Genomic DNA, 26,332 nt, shown 5'->3' with positions numbered 1-26,332 from the left:
AGAGGTTAGGTAACTTGCTGAGGTTTCAGAGCTCATACGGATTTGAAGTGAAAACGCTTGTCTTCACCACTACACTCTGTGGTCCCCCCTTTTTCTCACCGGCTCTAGGGATCTGTTTTGCAGCCATCGGCAGAGGCCCTAGCTTTTTCCCATGCAGGATATATTCCAATTTGTTTGAAAATTGAGACTTCTTCAGGCAAAGTTGTGATGAGAAGTCAGTTCATAAGACGGACTGCTGAGCAGTCCAGTTGAGTTTCAGTCTTTATGCAGGAAGATTTGTTTCATCCCCGTGTCTTCTTGTCTTGCAGGATGATGACTTCGTCAAGAGAAAAGAAAAGGCCATCAAGACAGTTGTTGACCTCTCGGTGAGTTCCCTGCCCGAGTTCTTCTGTAAGGGAAGAACGTAGGGTCGTAGCCTCCAAGTAGCCCTTTGAGGTAAATCACAAAAGCCCCTGCCCCCCGAGGTTTCTATCTGCCGGGTTGCCCAGGAGCTGATCTCAGGTGCACATGTGAGGGAGGCCCTGCCTGCCGTGCGTGCCCGGTACCCGATGCCAGCGTTCAGGGTAGAACGTGCCACAACCACTGCCCTGTTTCCCTTACTTCCAGTTTTCCAGACCCGAAGCCCTTCCTCATTTGTGCCAGTGGCAGCTGTAAGCTTCACGTAGCTCCACAGAGCAGCTGACGACCTAGAGCTGATGCATTGAGGTGACCACCACCATGACGCCTTCGGAGAGGCAGAGTAGCGTCTGAGCTTTGTGTGGGAAACTCTGGGATGGCCTTTGTCCCCAAGCACAGTGTATCTTAACCACAGGGTCTGCACTCATGTGCCCACTTCCCCAGTACAAGGGCCAGAGGAGAGCTTTGGGCCTTTTCAAAACACTCTGGGCCAGAGCCCAGCAGGACCTTGTCAGCCTTCACCCCCCAGCCTTCCTATTTGAGCTGATGGGAATGGAGCCGCAATGCCTGGGTGTAAATTCACTTTCTTTAGAAAATAATGTCTAGAGTTAGTCTGCAATTTTTTTTTTTTTTTTACTTTTAAGAATAAATGTGTGGTCTCCCCAGGTGATTACTGTGAAAAGAATAACAGTAGTTTGATGATGAAAGACGTGAAATGCTCATTTAAAACAAAAAAGCCTTTGTTAGTTTATGGCTGTAATTTGTATCTTTTCCACAGTGCCATTTTGGAAATGGGAGAAATGGAAAACCTTTAACATAGTTATACTCTGAAGCCAGGTGCCGTTTTCAGATTTGGTGGCAGTATTAAATAATAATACCAAGAGGACATGATAGAACAGGAAGTAATTTTTTTTCCTGGTTGTGAGGTAGATGTTCAGTTTAGAACATCTTTAAAGTTTTCTTTAAAAAGATTGATAGGTGAGAGGAAGAAAATCAACCTTAATCTAACAACACAGAAGCAGCCACTTTTGATGCTTGGACATATTTCTTCTGTGTTTTTAATGTGTATTTTTATAGTGAATTAGAATTATACTTTGAATGTAATTTTGTAGTTTTTTTTTCCACTTACCAATATAGAGTCCTGTATGCTGTTAAAGGTTCCTCCTAATCGCATTTTCATGACAAATAATAACCAATTGGTTGGATGTGCTGTTGCTTTCCCTTGTTTTAAATGATGCTTCATTTAAAAGAAGTGAAAAGAAATGCTTTCATTTCTCCCTCTGATACAGGGAGCTGGGGAGCCAGTGGCAGGAGAGGAAGGGAAATTCTCTTTTCCCTATAAACTCTGTACTATTTGGATTTTATACTAAGTCTGTGTATTACCTATGCAAAAACAATAACGTAAAAACTATTTAATTGTTTTTAATTAAGAAGCTGTAGGAAGTTTATTTTTCCAAAATTACAACTACAGGCATATATTACTGTATCAAATCTTATAAAATCCAATTTTTTTTTTTGATATTTTCAGCATGTTGTTTTATTTTATTTTATTTTATTGGAGTATAGTTGCTTTACAACGTTGTGTTAGTTTCTGCTGTACAGCAGAGTGAATCAGCTATACGTATACATATATCCCCTCTTTTTTGGATTTCCTTCCCATTTAGGTCACTGCAGAGCACTGAGTAGAGTTCCCTGTGCTATACAATAGGTTCTCATTAGTTATCTATTTTATACATAGAATCAATAGTGTAAAAAATATTTAATGTTTAATTGAATATCTTCATGTGCAAATCTCACTTGGAGCCCTGGGTAGAGAGTGAGAAACATTGCACTTTTTGGCTGTATCACCAAGAATAAAAGGCCAGTGTAGCTGTTGATCAAACTGGGCGTGATGTCTCTTTACCTATTAAACATTTCAGGCCTCTAGAGGACACATTATTTCTTCTCATTTGTAATGGAGTTTTTAAAGATAATCGTCTTCTGCTTGGCAATATGACTTAACTTCTTAATGGAATTTAGGGAGATAATGACAGTGACAAATATATAGGGCCCAAACATTGTTCTAAGCATTTATATATAACTTATCTAGTGCTCACCACAACCCTATGAAGTAATAGTATTTTTTTTTTTTTGACAGGTGAGGAAACTAAGGCACAGCTCGGTTATGTAGGTTGCCCTAGGTCACATTGGTGATGATGGAGCCAGGAGGCAATAAAATGCTAGATAAAATGCTGTTTGCAGCTCATTAGAAAATAATAAAAAGTTAAAGGAAAATGGAAAAAAAATTGTAGGTCTCTGATAATAGTTCAAATTGCTTAGTTTATTTCCTTTTTTTATGTGCGAACTTACTCCTCCGTTGACTGTCAACACATTTGCAACAGGAATGATAAAAAAATTTTTATGGATGGCCAGAGCTGGCCTTTGGGTTTCGTTTGTTTGTTTTCTGCTTTCTCTGTCTACTGAAAATACTCCCCCATTTCTAGATGCTGTCTTCTTAGGTTTCTGAGCTGAGCTCTGTTGCCATTAACTTCCGTCCTTCCCACCCACCACTGCTGCACACGCTTGCTTGCGGCCTTGGAGTGAGGGTCCCTTGTCAGGGACTCCAGGGCTCCATGTCCCTGTCTTCTTCTTGTGAGTCAGTGTAAGACATGAAACAACTTGCTGGGGTTTGTTTGCTGTCACTCTCTCCAAGGGGAGTCCCTCCCCTCGTAAAGGGAATAAAGTCTTTCCTGGGTGACCAGGGTGTGGCTCTTGGCAAGTCTTAGTTTCTCAAGAATGTTTTCTTCTCCTTCCAGCCTCTCTCCAGTTCTGCCCTTCACATGTCTCATCACTGTTTCTTACCTACCCCTTACTGACAAATGTAGAATCCCAAATTTAAACTCTGAATGGTAAATTAAGGATTAAAATTCGCTCTTACATACAGTGCCAGGTTTCTAGAGCCAGCCTTTTATAAAATATGCATGTAGCTGCCGGGTACTGACTGAGTGCCTTCTATGTGCTTGACATCTAATGAGGCGTTTTACAAGCATTATCTCATGTACTCATCAACACTCAAGGACTTAGCGTTACATTTCCATTTTATAAATCAGGAAGTTGAAACTCAGAAAGGTTAATAAATTCCGTACACAGTTGCAGAGCTGAGAAGAGGCAGCCAGGTTTTCATTTGACATCTGGCTCCTCAGACACAGCAGGTGTTGGTGCATCTCTAGTTTTCTCACTCTTCACCTGGTCTCTGATTTCCTGCATATCCCTGACACTGATTTGGCCCTAATGTTTCTGACTGATTTCAGGACCCTGGGGTGTTATTTATCAGGGTCCCAGAGACTCAAATGCATGCAGAGCGGTTGGGTACTCTGCCCTTGTGAGGGCATCTACTCTGCCTTTGCCCGTTTGAAGACCATTTGTCCAGCTGGAGAATGGGTGCCAAGTGGAGACTGTCCTGTTGTCTTTTTCTTCCATCTATTAACAAGTTATCACTGTGCCTCAACAAGCAGACTTTACTTACTCTTGCTTATGTGTCTCTTTAAAAATAAATATTAAACATTTTAATATTTTTCAGAAAGTGTTAGCTTATAAGAATATAAGCTTGTCTTGTCTTTAGCCATCTTTGTAGGACTGTTCCAGTTTTTTGCATTCATCCTTGGTTATGTAGCTCCTCTATTTTTTTGATGCATGATTTTTTGTTTTACAAAAGGTTATTTTTCTTTCATACTACTGCTGTGGTAATAATGAAAAATTAGGCAATGGAGAGAAAGTACAAAGACTAAATCACCCACGATACCACCAGCCAGGGATAACCGCTGTTATTCCAAGTAGGAAATACATAGTTATAGATATCAATATAGAAAATTAGAGATCACAAAAAATGACATGATACTATATATTCTGTTTTGTTGTGTGGTTATTTTGCTCAACAGTATAATCAAGCATATATTTCCATGCCAATAAATATTCCTCCATAGCATTTTCAGTGGCTGTACATTACGCATTGTGTGGTACTAACTTAACTAGCTTAGTTTGTTTTTTGGGGTTTTTTTTGGTTTTGTTTTGGCTATTATGTAGGACATCCCCATAGCTAAATTTTTTCTTTTATCTTTAATTATTTACTTGGGTTACATTCCATGAAGTGGAGTTGGTTCAGAGGTTATGCCTCAACCTGTTAGTACCTCTTGCCAAGATTGCCTGGCAGAAAGGCTGTTGTGTGAACTTTTAACTTCTGAGCTCATCACCTTCCAGTGTTCTCACTTTTTGTCTTGGCCTCATTTTTCTTCATCCTGGGGATTATTCCCGGTACTTCCGCTTCTCCTTTGAAATGTGTTCTCTTCTTGACGTCTCCATGTCTCCTTTTTACGGAATAGGCGGCCGCTTTGTAGAAGGCCTGCTTGATGGGAGGTGGTATTTTCAAAGGACATAAGAAAATGAAACTATTGCCCAGGACAGGCCTCCCCTTACCCTTCCACTTTCGCATCATAATCGTAATCGCTCATTTGTCTCACCTAATGTGCTGTGGTACAGTCTACTTCCTCCTTTCTGAACTGTCAGCCTTCCATATTCATGAAGTATCTGACCTGTGCAGTGAGGTCTTTTACTCCCTCTCAGCCTTGAGTAAAGAGTAGCCGTGAAATTTTACCCAAAGCCCCCAAAGATACATTTGCTTACTATTTGTTGAGCATTTCTTGGTAATGTTTAGAATTTTGTATGAGAACAGAGGGGACAGAGGGAAAAAAAAAAAAGACTTCTTATTGGTCCCCTAAGAGACCAGGTCATTTAAAACTACGACTCCACTGTGTTCTTCCATAGGAAACGCTGTGAGGAGGGCCTTTCTTTCCAGGACATGAAATGTAAACATGGCAACATAAGTAAAAAAATATATATGAGTACATTTTATCAATAATAGCAAATACACGCATGTATGTATATCTTAGCCCTTAATGTGTATCAGATAACGTTAAGTAGATTGGCTAATCCTTACGACTCTCTTCATATACCTATTTTACAGATGGAAAACCTCAGAGGTTAAAGTAATTTGCCCCAAATCAGAGAGGTAGTGATGGGGCACGGGTTACAACCCTGTCTGTCTGACTCCATATATATTCATTCCATAATAGTAATTGAGCACTCACTGTGTGCTAGACCGCATGCTAGGGTATGAGGTGAGAGCAGGAGCATTGCAGCTGTAAGGGATTCAAGGGATTTCGGGACTCATCAAGGGAAAAGACGTGACGGGGGGTTAGCAGTAGCACACACAGGGTCTCTGGGCGGTGCTTTGACAGGTTTGCCTGAAGGGTGGGGAGGCTGTCAGTGCGCAGGCCATCCCGAGGCCTAGGCGCCGGGGCCACCATTCAGAAGGGGAGGCAAGGAAACGAGGGAGCCTCGGCCGGGGCAGGTTAGAGAAATCGGAACGGCAGCTGCAGCCTGGGGTCTTCATAGCCACGGGGCTTATCCTATCTGTGGTTTGCAAATGTCAGGTGCGGTTTTGCAGAGCATGCAACATGGGCAGGCTGTAAACCGCTAAACTCTGCTTAGTGGGGCCGTCTTTTAAACAACTGGGTCTGTGAAAAGTTTGATGTTGGCGCTGGAGTGTTTTGAGCTGTGGGTCTCAGCCTGCTGTGAAGAAGTAAAGCTAGGAGTCGATATACAGAAGCCATCTTGGCTCATGTATACAAAACAGTGACCTCATTCTTACCCACCAAGTTACACTGTTCGGTACAAACTCAAGGGGACCTGAGGTGGGACTTGTGCCAGACCTCAAAGAACAGAAGATAGGGGCTTCCCTGGAGGCGCAGTGGTTGAGAGTCCGCCTGCCGATGCAGGGGACGCGGGTTCGTGCCCCAGTCCGGGAGGATCCCACATGCCGCGGAGCGGCTGGGCCCGTGAGCCATGGCCGCTGAGCCTGCGCGTCTGGAGCCTGTGCTCCGCAACGGGAGAGGCCGCAGCAGTGAGAGGCCCGCGTACCGAAAAAAAAAAAAAGAACAGAAGACAGGCCTGCACAGCAGAGCTCACGTAAAAGAGAATAGAGGAAGAACAAAGTTTAGGGGTGTCTGGAGAAAGCCCTACCTCCCCAGCTAACTTTTCTACCCATAGACATGATTGCCATCCGTCTCTCATCATTCCCTCACTCAGTTCCCAGGACTTCATTTTTGTGGTTGTGGTTGTTGTTTTATTCATGTGAGAATGAAGAAAACAACCTGATTTGTCTCAGTTATAATGACTTTCTTCTGGGGTGTGTCAGGGCCCTGCACTTGCTGATGGGAACATCAGCGGAGCCCCTCTGGGTGGAAGGCAGCGTTTGTTCAGGGGCTGTTGGGCGGAGGTGTGTCCGTTAGAGTAGGGTTTGGGTTTGGGCTGCCAGGTGAGCCCTAGGAGACTGAGATGTGCTTCCTACTGAGTTGGGTGTGGTCCGGTCCCCTGGAGCTCTGGAGGGCAGTGGCTGCTCGTGGCTGTCTTGCTGCCCGCTGGGTATTTCCTGAAGGGGTTGCCCACCGTAACTGAGAGGCGAATTATTTAATCTCTGCTTCTTTAGTAGCAAGGTGGAGGTAATGGCATCTGCCCTGCTTCTACCTCATGGTGTAGTTATAAAATGTAAAAGGTGTGATGTATGTGGCATGCTTTAAAGTATAAGGATAATTACACGAAGGCCAACATTTGTCATTGTTTGGCAGAATAAAAGGTCCTTGTGGCTGTCGGTTTCAGTATGCTATTGTTTTGGAGTCAGTCCTTTAGACTCCAGTTTCCTGTCTGGGGTCGTGACTCTATGAATGGTAACTAAGGAAAGTAGCAGTTAAGCTCAATCATATAGTGCTGCTGTAATGGTAGAGCTTCGTGGAAATTAAATCATACACAGTAACTGACGTCCTATGGGTCTATTATGTTTTTCATTTCCCCATAAATCTGTTTTGTGTTACTTAGAGCTTCCTATTCATGTAGGCACCAGCAGCAACCTAGGAATATTTGCGGCAGTGAGTTACAAGAACAAGCGTCCAGGGCCATCCCAGCACCTGTTTCATTCCTTTTCCACAAAATTGTTGAGATTATATATGTTACAGAAAGGATGTTTTTCTGTATGTTTGAAACTTTCCATAACAAAAAGTGAGATAATAATAAAGTTAACAAGAATTATCAAGAGGGGAACAATTCTAATTAGCATTAAAATACCACTGTCTAGAGAAACCTGATAGTGTGCTTGTCCTGGTGATGTCCAGGTAGGGATTAGGTGTGGTGAACTGCTTTAGTGGAGAAGGAAAGATCCAGGGACAAACTGGAATACCTTGCACAAACAGCTGCCTGTTTGCACCCAGAGTCCTGAGCAAATATTATTAAGGTATTGTTTGATGCCAGTTTGGCAGTCAAGAAGGACATTCATTTGGGGTAGAATGACAAACCAGGTCATCTGTGGGTGAAGACCTACATTAATTGAGCACCTACTACGTGCCGTGTACTTTGTGTTTAGGAAATATATATATATATATATATATATATATATATGCAGTTTCAGAATGTGTCCTACACAAAAGAGGTCTGTGTTTCTACATTTATAACTAAATAATACTCTAATAATTTTAAAAAGTCATTGAAAGTTTAAAGTGCATTTCGTGTTTTTATAAGTTTTTTAAGGATAAACCTCAAAACACTTTTGTAAAGAGATATATATCTCTGAAGTGTTTGTATTTACTTTCCTTTTCTGGTAATGGAGATTTCTATGCCATGAGAGGATTTTTTTTTAAACATTCTAGGTTAACATGTATATCTGTGATTGTTGCACAGTTTATGTCTCTGGGTGGTAGAAAGGTCTGGATATGTAGTGACTGGAAAATTTGTATTGTTTTCTGGAAAATTTTATTCAAGAATAAAAAGGATTTGAATAGAGAGATAAATCTTGCTTTTCAAGGCAAGATTCAGTATTATAGAGATGTCAGTTCTTCCCAAAGTAATGTATAAATTTGGTGTGATTCTAGTCAAAGCTCAACAGTTTTTCATAATGAACTTGACAAGCTGATGCTAGAATTCATTTGGAAGAGAAAATGTGTAAGAATAGCCAGGAAATTTGAAAAAGAACAGTGGAGACAGGATAAAGACTCATAAAGCAAGAGGAATTGAAGAGGGTAATATTGGTACATGTTTTATATATATGTATATAGTTGTCATTTTAAATCAAGGAAAGGATAGACTATTAAACTGATGATGTTGGGATTCTTAATTTTCCATTCAGAGAAAAACATATATCTATAGATACCTACCTTTCACTATACCCCCCCAAAAAAAATTCTGAATAGATTAAAAGGCTAAATATAATCTATAAAAATAACATACAAGAGCTTTTTTTTTTTTTTTTACAGTCCCTGGGTTAGGAAGTAAGATGATTGATAAGTTTGATTGCATGAAATACTAAATTGGACCAAAAAACCCAAGAAGATTAAACAAAGTTGACAAGCAATAGATTGGGTGGAAATACTTGCTCCAGTATAAAACTCAAAGGGGCAGACCCCTTGAAGGCAGTCGCCAAGTACCAGCTGTCCTCCTGAAGGGGAGCTGTACACCCACTGCCATGGGAAAGGACTCCCGCCCCTGGCAGGCTGGACCAGCCTCCTCACGCTTAGTAACTCCCGGCCTCCCCATCCACTTCTCAGGATGCTTACAAGCCCCGTCGGAAGTACAGACGCCAGCGGGGAGCAGAGGAGCTGCTGGATGAAGAATCACGGGTCCACACGACGCTTTTGGAATATGGCAGGTAACGAAGGCGGCCCAGTCTGAAGTGTCTATTTGATAAAACCATTGAAAAGAAAAGCTAATTTAAATCGCTTCACTGGGGTGAACTTGGTTGGTTTTCACCTGACTGAGTCTACGAGTTTGAGCCTGTGATTGCCAGCACCGGGGACTTTTCTCCCTGGTGTGGAATTAGCTCAGTTTCTGTGGGTAGCTTCTCTGGTGGTAGTAGAGGCCTGATCTTTGAAGTTCCTCAGCAAGACCCCATCCCCGGCTCTGCCCTCCTCGGGGAGCTGGGAAGCGTGGGGCGTTCACAGAGGCCCAGGTGGGCTGCCCTTCATGCCCCTGCCGTATGTTAACATCTTCAGGTAAACTAAGAATTGAAGGCAGTTACAGCAGTTTTACTTTGTGTCAGAGTCTAATCGTTTTGGTTCCCTGTGAAGAATTGTCCTGACCAGGAAAATGAAGAATTTAGAAGTAGTTTTGTCACTTCTTAAAAACATCTCTAAGTTTTAAAAATACAGTTCTTATAGCCCCAGTTTTCAGTTACACACACACACACACACACACACACACACACACACACACACACACACACACACACACACACACACACACACACACACACGGAAATGCTTCTCGTCGAATCTTTTGCTTGGCTCTGGGTATTAACCTTCCTTTGTGTCCTGAATTTTCTATTTAGGGTCACTGATTCCTTGATGTGAGTATGTCTCCTGTGCTTCCTCCCCCTCTGCTCGGAGTGATTGCTGTGTGCTGCCCTGCTCATAACCCAGCCCGCACTGGGGGGCTGGAAGTAACAGCACTGCCACTAGCATCTCCAAGTGAGCATCTGATGGCTTCTCCCTCTAGGGTACTGGAGACAGCCAGAAGGAAATTAAGGCTTAATTGCCTTACTTATGCCATCTCTCAAATGGAATTGCAGTTGCCGCTTTTTGTTTGTTTGTTCATTTGTTTGTTTTTGAGAGAGTAATGCGGGCTCAGATCCTTTCTTCCTGAGAATGAAAGCTAGTCCGTTTCATTCAAAGGAAGTTGTTAGTTCTGGCCCTGACCTGAGCGTGAGGGCTGCCCCACAGCTCACCAGCTGTTGCTGCGAATTGAGCTGCTTCTGAGTCAGGCACCTCCAGACCAGCGACATAATTTGCAGGGCCCAATCAGTGTAAAATGAAAATGCAGGGCACGTTAGGCCCCTGAGAATCATGAATAATGATTAATCATTAAGGATTTCATGACAGCGGCAACAGCCAAATGCGGGGCCCTTCGGGTGTGAGGTCCCGTGCCACTGGACGAGTTGCACGCCTTGGACACTGTGAGGGGGGCTCTCTAGCCACCCCTCAGCTGCAGGCGGGCACACGAGACTGCACTGGTCCGGGCGAGCCAGAGCTGGAGAGGCAGCCTCTGGGAGTGTCACATGTTCCGGAGCCAGAGAAGACTTAGGGAAGTGTGGTTTTTGGTAGTTTGTATTGTTCATACCTCCATTTTTTCCAATATCCAGTATGTATCTCAGAACTAGCCTTAGTTCTTATTGGTGGGATCATGCTGACTCCTGACTCCTGACTCCTGAGCCTGGGGTGGGTGTTTGATGAAGCCTTTTTTTGTTTGTTTTTTAGGAGATGGGGTTATTTTGCCTTTTTTTTTTTTAAGCTTTTCTGGTAAGGAGAGGGTGAGTTTGTGAAGGTGGAGAATTCTGATGGTTTATTCAGCTCATTCCCCATTTTGAGAATGATGAAGACAGCATTCAGAAAGGTTAAATATAACCTGCCCAAGGTCAACTGCTAACTATTAAGAACTAGTAAGAGCCTCAAAGTGGGACTTGAACTCAGGTTTGCTGGACTCCAAAAACATGTCATCATTATTATCTGCAAATGTTGTTTGAGCCTCTGGTGAGAGTTTGGTTCTTGATTTTAGGAAGACAGGCCCAGCGTTGGTTGTTTGATCTGAGACTGAACAACCAGAGAGTGGTTATTACAGCTGACAGAGCAAATGGGATAAAACTTATAGCCCCAAGAAGTGTCCTTTTATTCCCCTTCCTTGGGCAGGCTGCTTGCCTCCTTTCTGTCTCTCTTACTCCTCCCTTAGGATTTTAAGTCAATACTCTCCACTGCTTGAGATCTTTCCCATTTGATGAGGATTACATAACAATGTCTTTATGAAGGACTTTGAACAGTTTGTCTCATGTAGAAAAAGGAAATGTCAACTGTTAGGTGCTGTCACCACCACCACCACCATCATCATCACCATAATCACAATCATCGTCATCACCACCATCATCATTCTCATCACCACCACCACCATCATCATCACCATCATCATCATCACCACCAACACCATCATCATCACCACCAACACCATCATCATCACCATCACTATCATCACCATAATCATCATCACCGCCAACACCATCATCATCACCACCACCAACACCATCATCACCATCACTATCATCACCATAATCATCATCACCACCAACACCATCATCATCACCAACACCATCATCATCACCATCACTATCATCACCATAATCATCACCGCCACCACCATCATCATCACCACCAACACCATCATCATCACCATCATTATCATCACCGCCAACACCATCATCATCGCCACCACCATCATCATCACCACCAACACCATCATCATCACCACCAACACCATCACTATCATCACCACCAACACCATCATCACCACCACCACCATCATCATCACCACCAACACCAGCATCGCCACCACCATCATCATCACCACCACCATCACTATCATCACCACCAACACCATCATCATCACCACCAACACCATCATCATCACCAACACCATCACTATCATCACCACCAACACCATCATCATCGCCACCACTATCATCACCACCAACACCATCATCATCACCACCAACACCATCATCACCATCACTATCATCACCGTAATCATCACCACCAACACCATCATCACCATCATTATCATCACCACCAACACCATCATCATCACCACCAACACCATCACTATCATCACCACCAACACCATCATCATCGCCACCACCATCATCATCACCACCACCATCACTATCATCACCACCAACACCATCATCATCACCACCAACACCATCATCATCACCACCATCATCATCATCACCACCAACACCATCATCATCACCATCATTATCATCACCACCAACACCATCATCATCGCCACCACCATCATCACCACCAACACCATCATCATCACCATCACTATCATCACCATAATCATCATCACCACCAACACCATCATCATCACCACCACCATCATCACCATAATCATCACCACCAACACCATCATCATCATTATCATCACCATCATCTTCCTCTTCATCACTATCACCATCACCACCATCATCTTCATCACCATCATCCTGAGCAGCAGCACTTTTCAGTTCTCAGATGCCCTTAAATGTGACCTTTAGATTCAGATGAGGAGCCTCACCTGAGCCCCTCCTTTCAGTTCTCCTTATCCCTATGTTCTCCTTACCCCCAGCTCTAGCCCTCCCTCCAGCTCCTTTATGAGAAGCCTTACCCTCTTCCCTTTCCTTCCTAATCCGGCAAGCTGGGCGCCTGCTGCCTCGGGGACTCACTCCACCCCTCCCTGCCTCCCCCTCACTGTTGTGGCACCCCTTAATTGCTCATCCCCACCTAGGAATCCTAATCCCTCATCTGTTGTCAGTGCTTCTGTTTTCCTCTTCATCTCGCCTCTTGACAAGAGGGAAAATATTTTGACTCCTACAATAAGAAGGTCGGAAAACAGTGTTTCTTCTTTGGGGTTAGAGGTCAGTCATCAGCCTAAGCCCACAGAGCATCTGGCTTTGAGGCCCGCATCCCAGTTTCTTCTCCCTTTTTTGACTTTCAGTTGCTCAAATAAGGCTAGACTTTGAGCCTGGCCAACTATGCTGAGGACCTTACGGACTGTGTGTCTTGTTAAAAACGTGTTGGGTATATTTGTTTAAATGTTACGTTGTTGGGAAAACAAGACTCATAGTTTCAATTTCAGACTTAAACACAATTGTATCTTTATAGTATTTCAATTATATTATGGGTCCAATCAACTTTTAAGAGCCAAACTTAAACAACTAACCACACTATGAAACTGTCACTATGGGGAAGTGCATTTTAAGTGCACATGACACGTCTCTCCCAACCTGTGTCCCCTCTGAAGGCCCATGACATGCTGATAGAGTATTTAGTAAATGCTCGTTGACTGAACAAAGAACAGAGTCCACAGTCCTTAGTATTTAGGGCTTTTTTATGCCCCTGATTTGTTCTGGATTCCAGACGATTTGATATCTGTCTTACTTTGCCCTAGGGGAGAAAGTTAGTTTGTTTTCTGGAACTGTGATGTGCAGTATGGTAGCCAGTAGCAACGTGTGACTGTTGAGCACTTACAATGTGACTAGTATGGCTCAGGAACAGAATTTTAACAGTTAAGTTAAATTTAAATATTTTTATTACATGCTTTAGTTATTGGAATATGTTTAAGTATGTCCGGAATAACTTGGGTATGCGAACACTGATTTAAAGTTCTAGAAGATGTACATCCTTGATGATAAAGACCGAGTCCTGGGTCTGGAGTGTGAGGAAGTGACTGGGTGGTGAGAGGGCTGGAGCTCTGTTGGTGTTGACGGTGTAGACGTCAGCCGGGTTGGTGGGTCAGAGCTAACAACGGGAAATCCAGGAGCACACTGAAGCACGTGGCACTGCATATCAGGCTGGTGCTCGAGAGGAAAGGGCCCAGCTGACAGGGCAAGAGGAAAGGTAGGTTGTAGGATACAGCAGGAAAGGATGCTCTAGGAAGGATGAAAGAGAAGTAAATGTGTTTGTAGTAGAAATAAGTTGAAGCATCTCCTTGCGCTTCGTGAGGATGATAGGCAAAAGGGTATCATGTTCTCCTGGTGAAACTCAAACAGCACGGAAGAGTCTCCCAGAGATGTGGGACCAGTGAGCAAATGAGGCAGGCATTGATAGGCAGCTGAGGACAGCTCTTTTTTGTCATGGAAGAGTTGCCACTATGTCACATGGAGAAGGAAACCTTTAGAAGAGTCAGCGGGACTCTTCATTCAGCAAACGTTAATCAAGTACCTACTATGTGCCAGCCAGTCTAGTGCAGTCACTAGACGCCGGGGATACAAAAGTGAATAGTCATAGCAGCACTATTCACAGTCACCAAAAAGTGGAAACAAACCAGATGTCCATCAGCTGCTGAATGGACAAAATGTGTTTTTTTCATACAATGGGATACTACTGAGTCATGAAAAGGCATTAAGTACTGATTCATGCTATAATATTGATGAACTTTGAAAGCACGCTAAGTGAAAGAATCCAGGCACAAAAGGCCATGTGTTGTACATTTCCATTTATATGAAATGTTCAGAGTAGGCAAATCCACAGAGACGGAAAGTAGATTAGTGTTTGCCAGGGGAAGGGGATAGGGGAAAATTGGACTAACTGCTATTTATGTATATTAGGTGTGGAGCTCTTTGGGTGATGGAACTATTCTAGAGTTAGACAGTAGTGGTGGTTGCACAAAATAGTGAATACACTAAAAACCACTGAAGTATACATTTTAAAATGGTGAATTTTATGTTATATGAATTACACCTCAATTTAAAAAATGTAAAGAAAAAAAAGTGAATGGGGCTTCCCTGGTGGCGCAGCGGTTGAGAGTCCGCCTGCCGATGCAGGGGACACGGGTTCGTGCCCTGGTCCGGGAAGATCCCACATGCCGCGGAGCGGCTGGGCCCCTGAGCCATGGCTGCTGAGCCTGCGCGTCCAGAGCCTGTGCTCTGCAATGGGAGAGAGGCCACAACAATGAGAAGGCCGTGTACCACCAAAAAAAAAAAAAAAAAAAAGTGAATGAAGCAAATTTCCTCCCCTCCAGGGCTCAACAGACAGATTGCACATAACACGTAATTATTGGACTCTGTGGGTGTCAACACAGAAGTGCATATCTGTGTGGGCCTAACCTAGTTTTGGGTGGTCAGAAAAGTCTTCCCAGAGCCTCTGTCTTTAAGGAAAAGTAGCTGGGACCCGGGAATTGAAATACTCAGATTTAGCTGTTTACTGCTTTATTTGGAAAATCTGTAAGGTTCCTGGGCCTTAGATAAGGCCCGTCTGCCTGAGGGTATGTCTTCTGCCCTGAAGGTCTCCACAGACTGAAGGCCTGGGAAACAAAAGAATACCCAGGGTGCAAGGACACTTCTAGGAGTGGGAAGCTTCAGAGAGACCCTCTGTTGGTCAGCGCTCCCCGGTTCAGGACACAAAACCTTCCCACTAGTTTCAGCAGAAAGGATTGATTGCAGGGGTGGATGGGAGGAGTTAAGAGATGTGACGTAGGCTGAGCAGGGTCACTTCCCAAGTGTCACATTAGATCCGGGCTGCCTGGGATGCAGCTTCTGCCTCCGTCTTCAGGAAGCTAGTGAACAGCCTGTGGAGTTGGGAAGCTGGTACTGCAGCTACTGACAAAGAAACCACCCACTTTGCCAAAATCAGAAAACCACCGTGACAGCTTCTGGCCCCGGAACCAGGTTACTGCTACTGTGATCCGCACCAGTGCAGTGAATCCTTTGTGCTTTTGCTGTCTCCTTCTCTACCTGCTACACATTCAGAACTCCAGCAAATGCATCTCATTGATGGAACCTAAGTAGTATTCAGAGCCCCAGGTGCAAGAGAGTATGGAAAATAGAGTTGTTTGTTCTCCTGCCTCCACGGTATAGTAAGATGCTAGATGTTGACTAAGCCAGTTCACTGAATCTGCCATAAGGTCCTGTACAGGATTTGGGTGGATACCCAACACATAACTTTAGTCTGCTGCACTTTGGGCTTATAGATCTGTGCCTAGAGGATGGGCACAGTGTAACCGGCAATGACTTTTGGTCTCTCCAGTTATAAGACAACCTGTTGCAAGGTCGGGTGATACTTTTGGCTTCTTGATTTCTCCATTTTCTTGGAGAAGGATGCAGACAGGCAAACGGGCAGTTGGACATGATTTCTGTCCAGGAAGTAGGGGGAACACGTACAGGCACAGGGATGGATCAGCCAGGGCAGAATGTTTGAGCAACTGAAAAGTTTCCAACCCAAACTACCCAGCCTGTAGTTTGTATCTCCTTCCGGCCCTCCCGTACCGTCAGTGGTAATTTATAGAAATCCTATGGAAGCTGTTTCAACAGGGCTTGGGATCATGTTTGCAATCCCATATCAGTGGTACAAAGCTCAGAGAAGTGAAGCAATTTCCCCCATGTTACACAGTTTGCTGGTACCAGAATGAAGACTCTAGCTAAACCCATTGTCCTGACTTTCTACCAGACTCAACTGTGAACTAAGCCTGTGATTTGTCACAGAGTTCTAAGAAATCCTGTGCCCAAGTGTGTGTTTCCCTTCACACTCATCACATGGCAGGCAAAGCCCTGGTCCCAGATGGAGATTTTCAGATTGAAAGTGGAACTGACTTTTGGAAATGACTAAAACCATCCAAAGCAAAGTCTGGGAACACTTCAAAGAAGAGGTGGCTTTAGAGCTGAGGTGTGAGGAGTGATTAGGAAAGTAGGAGGAGCCAGGAGAATAACACAGTGTGCAGAGCTCTGCTCAGGGGCCGATGCACAGGAGTGGGGAAGGTGACCTGCTGGCGGTGAGTGAAGCTCAGCGGTTGTTAGGCGGGGCCGTGGAAGGGAGGCCCTAGTGACAGTGCCCATAAGGGCAGGTGATCCCTGCCAGTGACAGATGTGGGCCAGGCCAGCAGGAGGTTGAATAAGGGATGGGGAAGGAAGAGGGGGCGTGGAGGCCCGAGACCAGGTCAGAGGCCAGCACACGATGCAGCAAGCAGGGTGAGGGCAGAGCGGGAGCCCTTAATTTGTTTTTCTTAAATGGTTGCATGTGATTTTATTTCTTTAAAAACTATTTAAAGGTAAGTGAGTTTGGGTGTTTTGCATTACGGTTTTTGTTCTAGGTCGAATGGTTTTTGCATTGCTTTAAAAAATAGATATTGGGCTTCCAATGGTGGCGCAGTGGTTGAGAGTCCGCCTGCCGATGCAGGGGACACGGGTTCGTGTCCCGGTCCGGGAAGATCCCACATGCCGCGGAGTGACTGGGCCCATGAGCCATGGCCGCTGAGCCTGCGCGTCCGGGGCCTGTGCTCCGCGGCGGGAGAGGCCACAACAGTGAGAGGCCCGCGTACCGCAAAAAAATAAATAAATAAAATAAAAAATAGATATTAATTAGAACCTGAAAAGTTAATGTAAACTAAAGTGCATTTGTGAGCATCTTTGAATTTAAACTTGGCATGAAGTGAGCACACAACATTATTGGCGTCATGCTTGGATTGTGTTTGAGAATAAAAAATGGGCTGGACATGAGGTTATGAAAGTAGTCATTTAGAGAGCATGTTTAGCTTGAGCCAACACATGCACATATCATACAGATATTTTTAAGGCTTTTAGCTTAAACCGTGGATCTGAGATACAGTTTCTGATTCAAAGAGTAATAATCGCACTTAAAGAGAACGTTGCACTCTGCAGGAAGAGTTCCCATTTATAGTATTTATATGGCAAATAACACGGCGGGCCCTTTATTCAGAAACAGTGGGATATGTTTTTGGTTTAGGCACTTGAAACATGTTCTCCAGTCACCAAATAGCCTAAATTCTTTGTGGTGCTTTTCATATAAAAATTCAACTAAAATGCCTGTGATCAAATTTATTTTTTTAATAGTAATTGAACTCCCCTCTTTTGTGGCTTGCAGGAGGTATGGATTTAGCCGCCAGAGCAAAGCAGAGAAGGTAAGAAAAGCTTGGCTAATGGGAGAGAATGTTTGAGAGACGCAAGTGCTACTTCCCTTTGCCTCTGTCCCACGCGGACAGGCTCCCAGCAGGGGTGGGACAGCAGGGCCCTGGTCCTTGGGCAACCCTGGGCAGCGGGGATGTACCAACAGCCTTTGGTCCCTGAATCTCCCTCGTGGCATCCCCAGTCTGTTGCCCGTGCAGGCTGCGGAGCTGAGGCAACACCTCATCATGGGACTGGAAGTGAAGGGCGATTGGAAGTCATGACACCAGGGTCAAACAGACGGCCTGTAATAACTCTAAAACTGTAGAGATGAAGTCCACTCCCAGAGCCCTTAGCACTCCTCATCTGATGAGAGAGGCCCTACACAGGTGTCAGCAGGCTGATGGCGGTGAGAGAGAGCACGTTACAGGCTGGCCCTGTACTAAGACAACCTGGTGTGGAAAAAACGGAAAGTCAAGATGGGGTTTTATAAGTTCCTAAAAGAGTATCAAGGATTTCTCTTCATTCATGTATTTTTTTATATGTATCAGTATTCATTCATGGTTCTTAATTGTCAGCAGCAGGGCAGGCATATAAATCTTAAAGTGCCAAACCTTTCCTGTGTTCAGGCCCTTTGTTCAGGGCTCTACATGTATTTTTTTCACTGATTCCTCTGAACAGCTCTGTGAGGAAGATACTTATTTCTGTTTTTCAGGGGAGAAAGCTGAGGTTCAGAGAGGCTCAGTGATTGGTCTAAGATCACACAGCTCCTAAAGTGCCATAATAAGAATCTGAACCCACATCTGTGTGACATCAAAGCCTGTGCTCTTACCCACTGCCTTCTCAATAATAACATGCTAACTAAAGTGGCCAGCGGCCTCTTAAAAACGAGAGTCCACAGCTTGAGATCTAGTAAAACCTCTTTCCTCATTCCCCTCCTGACCCCCAGATTTTCTTGAATGAGACACCACTCTGCCTGCTGTTCTCCTGCCACCCCTCCTCTGTCCAGATCCCCCATTCCTCAGTCCTTCCAGGAAGCCTTCCCTGATCCCGGCCTCCCTCTGCTTTCTGTGGCCATTGTCTCAGTCCTTGGAGGGCACTGACAGTGACTTGGAGCATATGTTCTGAAGCCAGACTGGCTGGTTTCAAATCCTAGCTCCTCCCCTTCCCTGTGTGACTTTGGTCAGTATACTTTGTTGTGCCTTAGTTCACAGCATCTGTGAAATGGGGGCAGAAATTGTACTACCTCACAACGGTGTTGTGAAGATTAAAATATAAAGGATGTGGAATAATCCAACCCATAGTGCACATCTACTAAGCATTAACGATCATCATTATTATGATTCTCATTAACAGTCATTTATGCATTCATTATGACATCTTCTTTTTTGGTTTTCTTATTATTTCTTCCACATTTGTGTTTTCACTCAACCAAACAGCCGTTTCCTCCAAAGCAAGGTTTTTTTTCTGGATTTGAGTGTCATGTGGCGTCTAGTGTATAAGAATTTGATGTGTATGTGTAATATGTAATTTTAAGTCTGAAAAGAATGTCTGTGTATATGACTATATTCTGAAATAAGGCAGTTTGGTTATGATTGGAAAAATCGTGAGATGCCCATGAAATATTATTTGCATTGGCCTTGCCTTATCATTCTCATGTGAGATGGCACATTTGAACTGGAAGTCTTATCCCCTGTAGATATATGCAGGCGCTCAGGCCATGCCCCAGGGTCAGTCATAGGCTTGTTATAGAAATTCATCTCAGAACTGGGATGGTCTCAGAAGGGTATCTGAGAGCAGTCCTCTCATTCAACCCTAGAAGACCCCAGTATCCAGAGAAGGTAAGCCTGAGGTTGCCAGCTGGTGAATGGCAAAGATGGAGCTAAAACCAAGAACCCTAGACTTGCAGCCCAGGTTTGGGGAGCAGCCGTTACTCCAGGTGTCCTGAGTGTGGTGGGGTACATTTAGAGCTTGAGCTGGGTCCATAGCCTGGAGCTTGATCACCAGGGCAAGCAGTTTAGAGTCTTATTCTTCAGGCCAGTGGTTTTCAAACTTTGCTGACCACTCTTGGCAGTAAGAACTCTGTTTTTCATCATGTTTCAGTACACACACACACACACACACACACACACACACACACACACACACACACACACACACACACACACACACACACACACACACACACACACACACACACACACACACACACACACACACACACACACACACACACACACCCTGCAGATACAACCCCAAAAACAAAAGTTTCACAAAGCGGTACATAACCCTTTACTACCTGTAGTGCACTTGGATGTGTTGTGTTCTGTTATTTTTATTTAATTTATTTAGATGCCAATCATACCTGCTAAATTACTTTCATATCCCACTAGTGGGTCTCTGTTGAACAACAGGCAGTGATCTTAAGGCAGCGATCTGCTCTTAGCAGGAACTAAAGTAGGGGAAGACCCAAGCAAAGTGTAAGGGTAAGTCTGGCAAAGGTGTATGACCTGATGGGAATTGCGTCGGCGAACAGTTCAGAAATGGAGGCGGGCGTTGGGTGAGACCCAAGGCTCCAGCTGCTTGGGCTGTGGTTGTAGTGGAAGCCCCGGTCTCTGAACCTCGCTCTCTTTCCCCGAGACTGGGTGACTTGTCCAGATCTGTGTGTTTTCTTTCACAGACTCACTGTCCTTTGCAGTGTTGTCCTTTCTCTACTGAATCTCCCACTGCAGCGCTCAGCTGTTTTCCCACCTTCCCTTCCAGGCCGAGGACAAGAAAATGGCACTTCCCACAGGGCTGTTAGCTGCAGAGAAGGCCGACGCCCGCGAGGAAGACGAGCTTCAGGCTGCTGAAGAGGTGAGTGTAGCCTCAGTAGCCCCTGAGGTTTCCGCCTGAGTCTTTGGGGGGCATCTCGCTTTCATCCGCAGCTCTCCAGGATGGCCAGCTGCCTCTCACAGCCAGCTGCTGTTGGCTGGCCTTTCGCGCCCTTTTCAGCTTCCTTTCATCACCTCTCAGGAGGCTCACCGTAAAACGAGACCGGCTGAAATAGCCCTTGGATTCCACTGCGAAGACCTATTGCAACACCCTACTTAAGTCTCGTGTGGTCAGACCTGCTCACTGCTACCTCTCCCCGTTCTTCTTTTAGCAGCGTATTCAGTCCCTGATGACCAAGATGACTGCCATGGCACGTGAGGAGGTGAGGCAGGCATGGTCATGTGGGTGGGCGTGGTGTGGAGGTGGAGGCCCGGCACCACCCTGGCTCTGCTACGAGGGGGCCTCTTCCAAGTGTCCACCTTCAGGGCCCTCTCGTTTCAGCACCCTGCTTCCCGTTTTCTTGGGATCTTTCTTTTGGAAACCTTTTATACATGCACGGTGTTGCCGTCCATGGGAACCTCTAGGAGGGAGATCTGAAGGACCCATGTGAAGACAGGATGTCCCAGCTGGGATGGCATCACAGGGCCCCCGCAGGAGAGCTGTGGTTCAGCCCTGCCTCTCCATAACTGCATGTGGCATCCCATGCCAAAGGAGCCGTTGTTTCCCTCCTACACCATCTAGGTAGATGATAGGGTACTAAATTTATATTCACTCTTCCCAGAGCTCATGACCTGTGTTAAAAGGTGTAACCAAGTGCTTTGCAAGGAGAATTCCTTTTTAGGGCAGGAAGGGCCTGTGGCAGTCAAGAGGTAGTTCAGGTATTCTGAGATCCCTTTTCCTCTCCCATTTGTACTTTTTTCCTCTGAGTCCTATGCCTGCCAAGTTCCCTTCAGGCTCTTTTTAGTGATCCTCAGCAGTAAAATCCCTGGAATGATTTTCCAGGATACTCAGGGTCCCAGGAGAATCTAACACACCCTGCTGAGTGACTCAGGAGGAGGGAGGTGACTTAAACTTTGCCCTGAAGCTTGTTTTCTCCCTTCCGTGTTTCCGAACACATGAGCAAAAGCCAAATTATTTTTTCCCTTGGGAATATTATCTATTTTACTTTAATAGTGTTCAGGGTTTCCAGTTGTGTGAAAGACAGTGCACGGCCTTGAGAACACACCCTCCCTGTGATTGCAGAGCCGTCTGACCGCTAGCTCCGTGGGCCAGATCGTGGGCCTCTGCTCTGCCGAGATCAAGCAGATTGTGTCTGAGTATGCAGAGAAGGTATGTGGGGACCCAGCTGGACCCTTTGCCTCAGATAATGCCCCAAGGACTTCTCCTGCTTCCCTAACCCCTCCCAGCAGTGAGGGAGGCAAGTTGTAATTCATCAGCCACGTTTGTCAAAAGCATACACCATGCAGAGTCATCCGTGTTTGCCCGTTAGTTGAATTCATTTTCTTCTGCAGTGCCTATTTTTCTATAAATATAAAGAGAAAACCTGTCTCTCCGAGCAATTATTGCATCTGATAAATGGATGGGTTAGGTGCAGCACCCGCATTTTTCCTTCTCTACCAGGCTCCTTATAACTTGGGCTCAGTTTGGTGATGGGGCTGAGGGATGAAACTTTGCCACTTAGCAGATAAACCCCATAAGTCAGCCAAGCCCAAGGCAAAATTTTGTGTTCTGCTTTATTAAAAGGGTATAGAATGAACAAAAGCCTGAAAGTCGTATTTCAGCGTTAGATTTTTTTCCATCCTAAGAATAGGCAGCAGGACCTTGAATATTTCAGGGAGACAGTGATTAATCATTTTGCACATAACTGATTCTGGTCTGGCTGAAACGTAATATCGGTAAAATCAGATTTACAGGACATTGTTTCACGTCCTTCCTTCCCCAGCCCTACTCAGGCTGCCCCACTAAAACGTTGATGTCTGTTGAAGCATCCAGCTTTGCTTTCCCTGTCTCAAAAGGCTTGACGACAAATTAGCTCTGCCCTGACCCTCTGAGCAATATTCTTCTGAAGCAGTTGCACAGATGATGTAGTTGGGGAACAGGTGTCACCTGTAACCTGGTAGCTATAATCTGCTGTAAACACAGCGGGTGGTCACCTCCCATCAAGTGAGGGGCCTTCTGAGTAAGGCTGAGTAAAATGGTACAGAGTAGTGGTAACCAGAGGGGAGGAAGGCGGAGGGAGGGCGAAATGGGTAAAGGGAGTCAACAGTACGGTGACGGATGGAAACAACTTTTGTTGGTGAACACACTTTCAGAAGTCGAAATAAAGTGTTATACACATAAATTCATGTAATGTTATAAACCAGCTTTTTAAAAATGGCATAGAATGTCTGGGGAATGGAGTTCTATTGTTTTCCCCGCCCTCCAAATCAATGCTTCTTAACATGGGTTTTCTAATCCAACTTTCATAGAATCCAGAGTATCCTGTATTTTAATTTACCACCTAGAAAAGGTGACAGTTGTCAAAGTGTCATCTGAGATTTGACCGGAAAAAGATTTAGGTCATCCTAAAAGTACCAGTAAAATCAAAAGACTTGAAGACATAGTTGTGGAAAGAGTGATTAATTCACTGCCCTAAGAAGAAGTTATCTTGGTTTGCAGTCAGCACACACACCTGGATGGCAAGAGGGTGAGTCTGTACCTGCCCTTAGGTCGCCACATGGCATTGCTGAATCCAGTTTTTACCAAAAGACAAATGGATGGGGCACTCACTGCTGTTCCTACAGGGACTCTGATTTTTATCTTCATACTTGCCCACTGCAAGCAGATAGGAGCTCAGATGATAAGAGGGGAAGCAAGTAGGCAGACCCTCCTTAGTATACCTGTCCTTGCTTGCCAGTCTTGAAGCTTACCTGCCTTCCCCATCAGCTCAGCAATTCCTGCTGGACCTCTATCCCCTGAGCGTTCCCTACCTCACCCTTGTACAGTGATCCGATGGCTGCATTCTGTATTCTTGCTTCTCTGCATCTGTTCTGTTCTTCCAGAAAAGAGTGAGATAGTAGTTTTGGACAGGTCTTTTTCCAAGGACGTATACAATTAAAACTTCTCATGGAGAATTGGAGTTCACCAGTTCATTGCTTGACTGTCTGTGTTATTTGCATTAAATATATAGCATTAAAGACAAGTGCTTTTAAAATTAAATTGCCTTTAATCCTGTTCCCGTATCACAGTTATCTCACATTTGCATATTTAATCCGGTGTTTGTCCCCAGATATCCATGGTAACATCTAGTTGCAATCATCATGTGTGTCTAGAAAAGGTAGAACAGTGTAGTTACAAACACAGCATTGGAGTCCTATCTTGGTTCACGCCTGTCTCCTCAACTTCCTAGCTCTGTGACCTTGGGCAGTTTATTTAACTTCTTTGCTCTAGTATCTTCATCTATAAAATGGGAATCATATAACTTTCCTGGCGCGGCGTTGTGAAGATTAAATGAAATGTGAACAAAATGCCTAAAACAGTTCCTGGCACGTTATAGCCATGCACCTACTGGTAGGCTTTATTTGCACCTGTACAATTTGCTTTTTTTTTTTTTTTTTTTTTTTTTTGGTCACATCAAATTCTAAACATTTTCCATGTTTCCAGTCTTCAGAATAGTTTTCACATGGATCTGATAAAGTAATCCATTACATTTCAGCTCATTTTTTATTATGTTTAATCCTTTAACCTGTGTAGAGTTCATTTTTATTTAGTCTAAGTGTACATTCATCCTAGTTTTCCTGCTCCTATCCACTTCATATCATTTATCAAATAATTTCTTTATACTCATTTGGAGATACTTTGTTATATCTTTGTATTTTAGATCTAATTTAAACTATGTATTTTCTTGCTTTATCGGTTTAAACTTCTATTTTTATTCAAGTTCCATGGTAAAATCATGTTTGCTTTTTTGTTTTTGTTATTTGCTTTATTTGTTTGCTATAGTCTTGTCAGTATCCTCCAGCCAAAGACCACTAGGAACATACCCATAGTTGAACAAGTTGGGTTTATTGCTGGTTGTAGTGAGGGAGACCACACACCAATGGGGAATGATGCAGCATCTCAGTAAGGAGGCATCAGAAAAGACTTACGGGATTCAGACTTGTTTTAGGGGATTTGGGGGAAGCTTCATGAAAGTAGAGCTTTGCTCTGTGTTGTATGCCTTAAGGAGGGGCAATTCAGTGAATAGTATCTAAAGAAATCTATGAGACAAGGGCAGTGAATCAAGGTTGAAGCTGTATGCCCACGTTAGCTGGTATAGGGGGATGTTTGATCATTTAGGGGATTTGAACAATGTTCAGGTTTTTGTCCATGTACAAACACGATTACAGAGTGGTCAATGCTTGTGCGTGTCTGATGTTGCTGTTCTCTGGAATTATTTATATTTAACACCGAAGCCTAGTATGAGTGCAGGCCAGCTCCCAGCAACATCAAGGCCTTGCTGAGAGTACCAGATTAGCTCTCAGATGTCAGGGGCTGCTTTTCTCTTTCTCTGAATTTAGTTATGTATTGCTACACAGGAATATTACATAAATGCGGTGGCCTAAAATAACGTAGTTTATTATTGCACTTTCTGTGGGTCGGTGGTTGGCACAGTGTAGCAGGGTCCTTTGTTTCAGACTCTTACAAGATTACAGTGAAGGTGCTGACCTGGCCTGCGGTCTCATCTGAGGCTTGACTGGAGAAGGATCCACTTCCAAGTTCACATGGTTGTTGGCAGCATTCAGTTCCTTGACACCCGTTGGCTGAGGTCAGCAGTTCTGGCAGTCAGCTGGAGGCTGCCCTCTGTTCCTTGCCAGGTGGGCCTCACCAACATCACTTATTTCATCAAAGTCAGCAAAGGAAGCACCTCCCCACAAGACAGACATTACAGTTTTATGTGACATAATTATGTACATGCAATTACATGCATCCCACCGCGTTTGCAGAGGCTGTGGGGCTCTGTTAGAGTTACCCACCACAGCGTATTTGTTTTTCTCTTTAATCTTACTGCCATACATTGGGCTGAAACAGGGCACTGGCAATCCATCTAAAAATCCATGCCCCTACCTTCCTGGCCTCAGTAATGAAACCCTTGAAAGTAGAGATGGGATTGAGGAATGCTCAGGAGGAAAGCCTTTGGTGGCACTTGAAAGAAACCCAAATCAGGCTGAGATCAGGATGGATTTTTTGCTTAGTGAAGAAAAGGGACGCAATAATTTGGGGAGGATGAAAGTGTGAAAATGATTTTGTGACTAGGAAATGAATCAAACAGCCTGCCTGGTGCGAGTGGTTGGAAAGTCGACAGGCACTGAGAAATAAAAGTGAAGTAAAAAACATGTGCAGGCTTCTCTTTCATTTGTAAAGTTCACAGGTTCTTACAACAGTGTAACATGGTACGTAATCCATGTTTTTCAGAGCAAGTCCCTGAGATACATAACTCAGTTTAATATGGTTCCTGTAAAGCAGGGAAGAGGAATGTGAATAAGCTTCCAGATATATAATTCATGAGTGTCAGCAGGCTCTGGCCAGGGAGCACCATCTCCCTTTGTTTCCAGAGGATGACACTCTTCCCAGAATGTACTTGGTGAGGCACCACTGTGCTTC

At 44.4% G+C, this 26,332-nt stretch overlaps 1 protein-coding gene across 2 annotated transcripts in view; it reads left to right on the top strand.

The window, feature by feature from the left end:
* Nucleotides 1-26,332, top strand: part of CCDC93 (coiled-coil domain containing 93) — an 87,905-nt gene that overhangs the window by 17,766 nt on the left and 43,807 nt on the right. For both annotated transcript variants that reach the window (XM_060153013.1, XM_060153014.1), the window contains 6 exons: nt 309-365; nt 9,024-9,124; nt 17,877-17,913; nt 20,660-20,752; nt 21,042-21,092; nt 21,953-22,039. In XM_060153013.1, the coding sequence (XP_060008996.1) occupies nt 309-365; nt 9,024-9,124; nt 17,877-17,913; nt 20,660-20,752; nt 21,042-21,092; nt 21,953-22,039 (426 nt within the window). The remainder of the gene's footprint in view (nt 1-308; nt 366-9,023; nt 9,125-17,876; nt 17,914-20,659; nt 20,753-21,041; nt 21,093-21,952; nt 22,040-26,332) is intronic.

The sequence above is a fragment of the Lagenorhynchus albirostris genome, chromosome 6 (assembly GCF_949774975.1).
Source record: "Lagenorhynchus albirostris chromosome 6, mLagAlb1.1, whole genome shotgun sequence".
Lineage (NCBI taxonomy): Eukaryota > Metazoa > Chordata > Mammalia > Artiodactyla > Delphinidae > Lagenorhynchus > Lagenorhynchus albirostris.
This window is presented reverse-complemented; position numbering and strand designations above follow the sequence as displayed.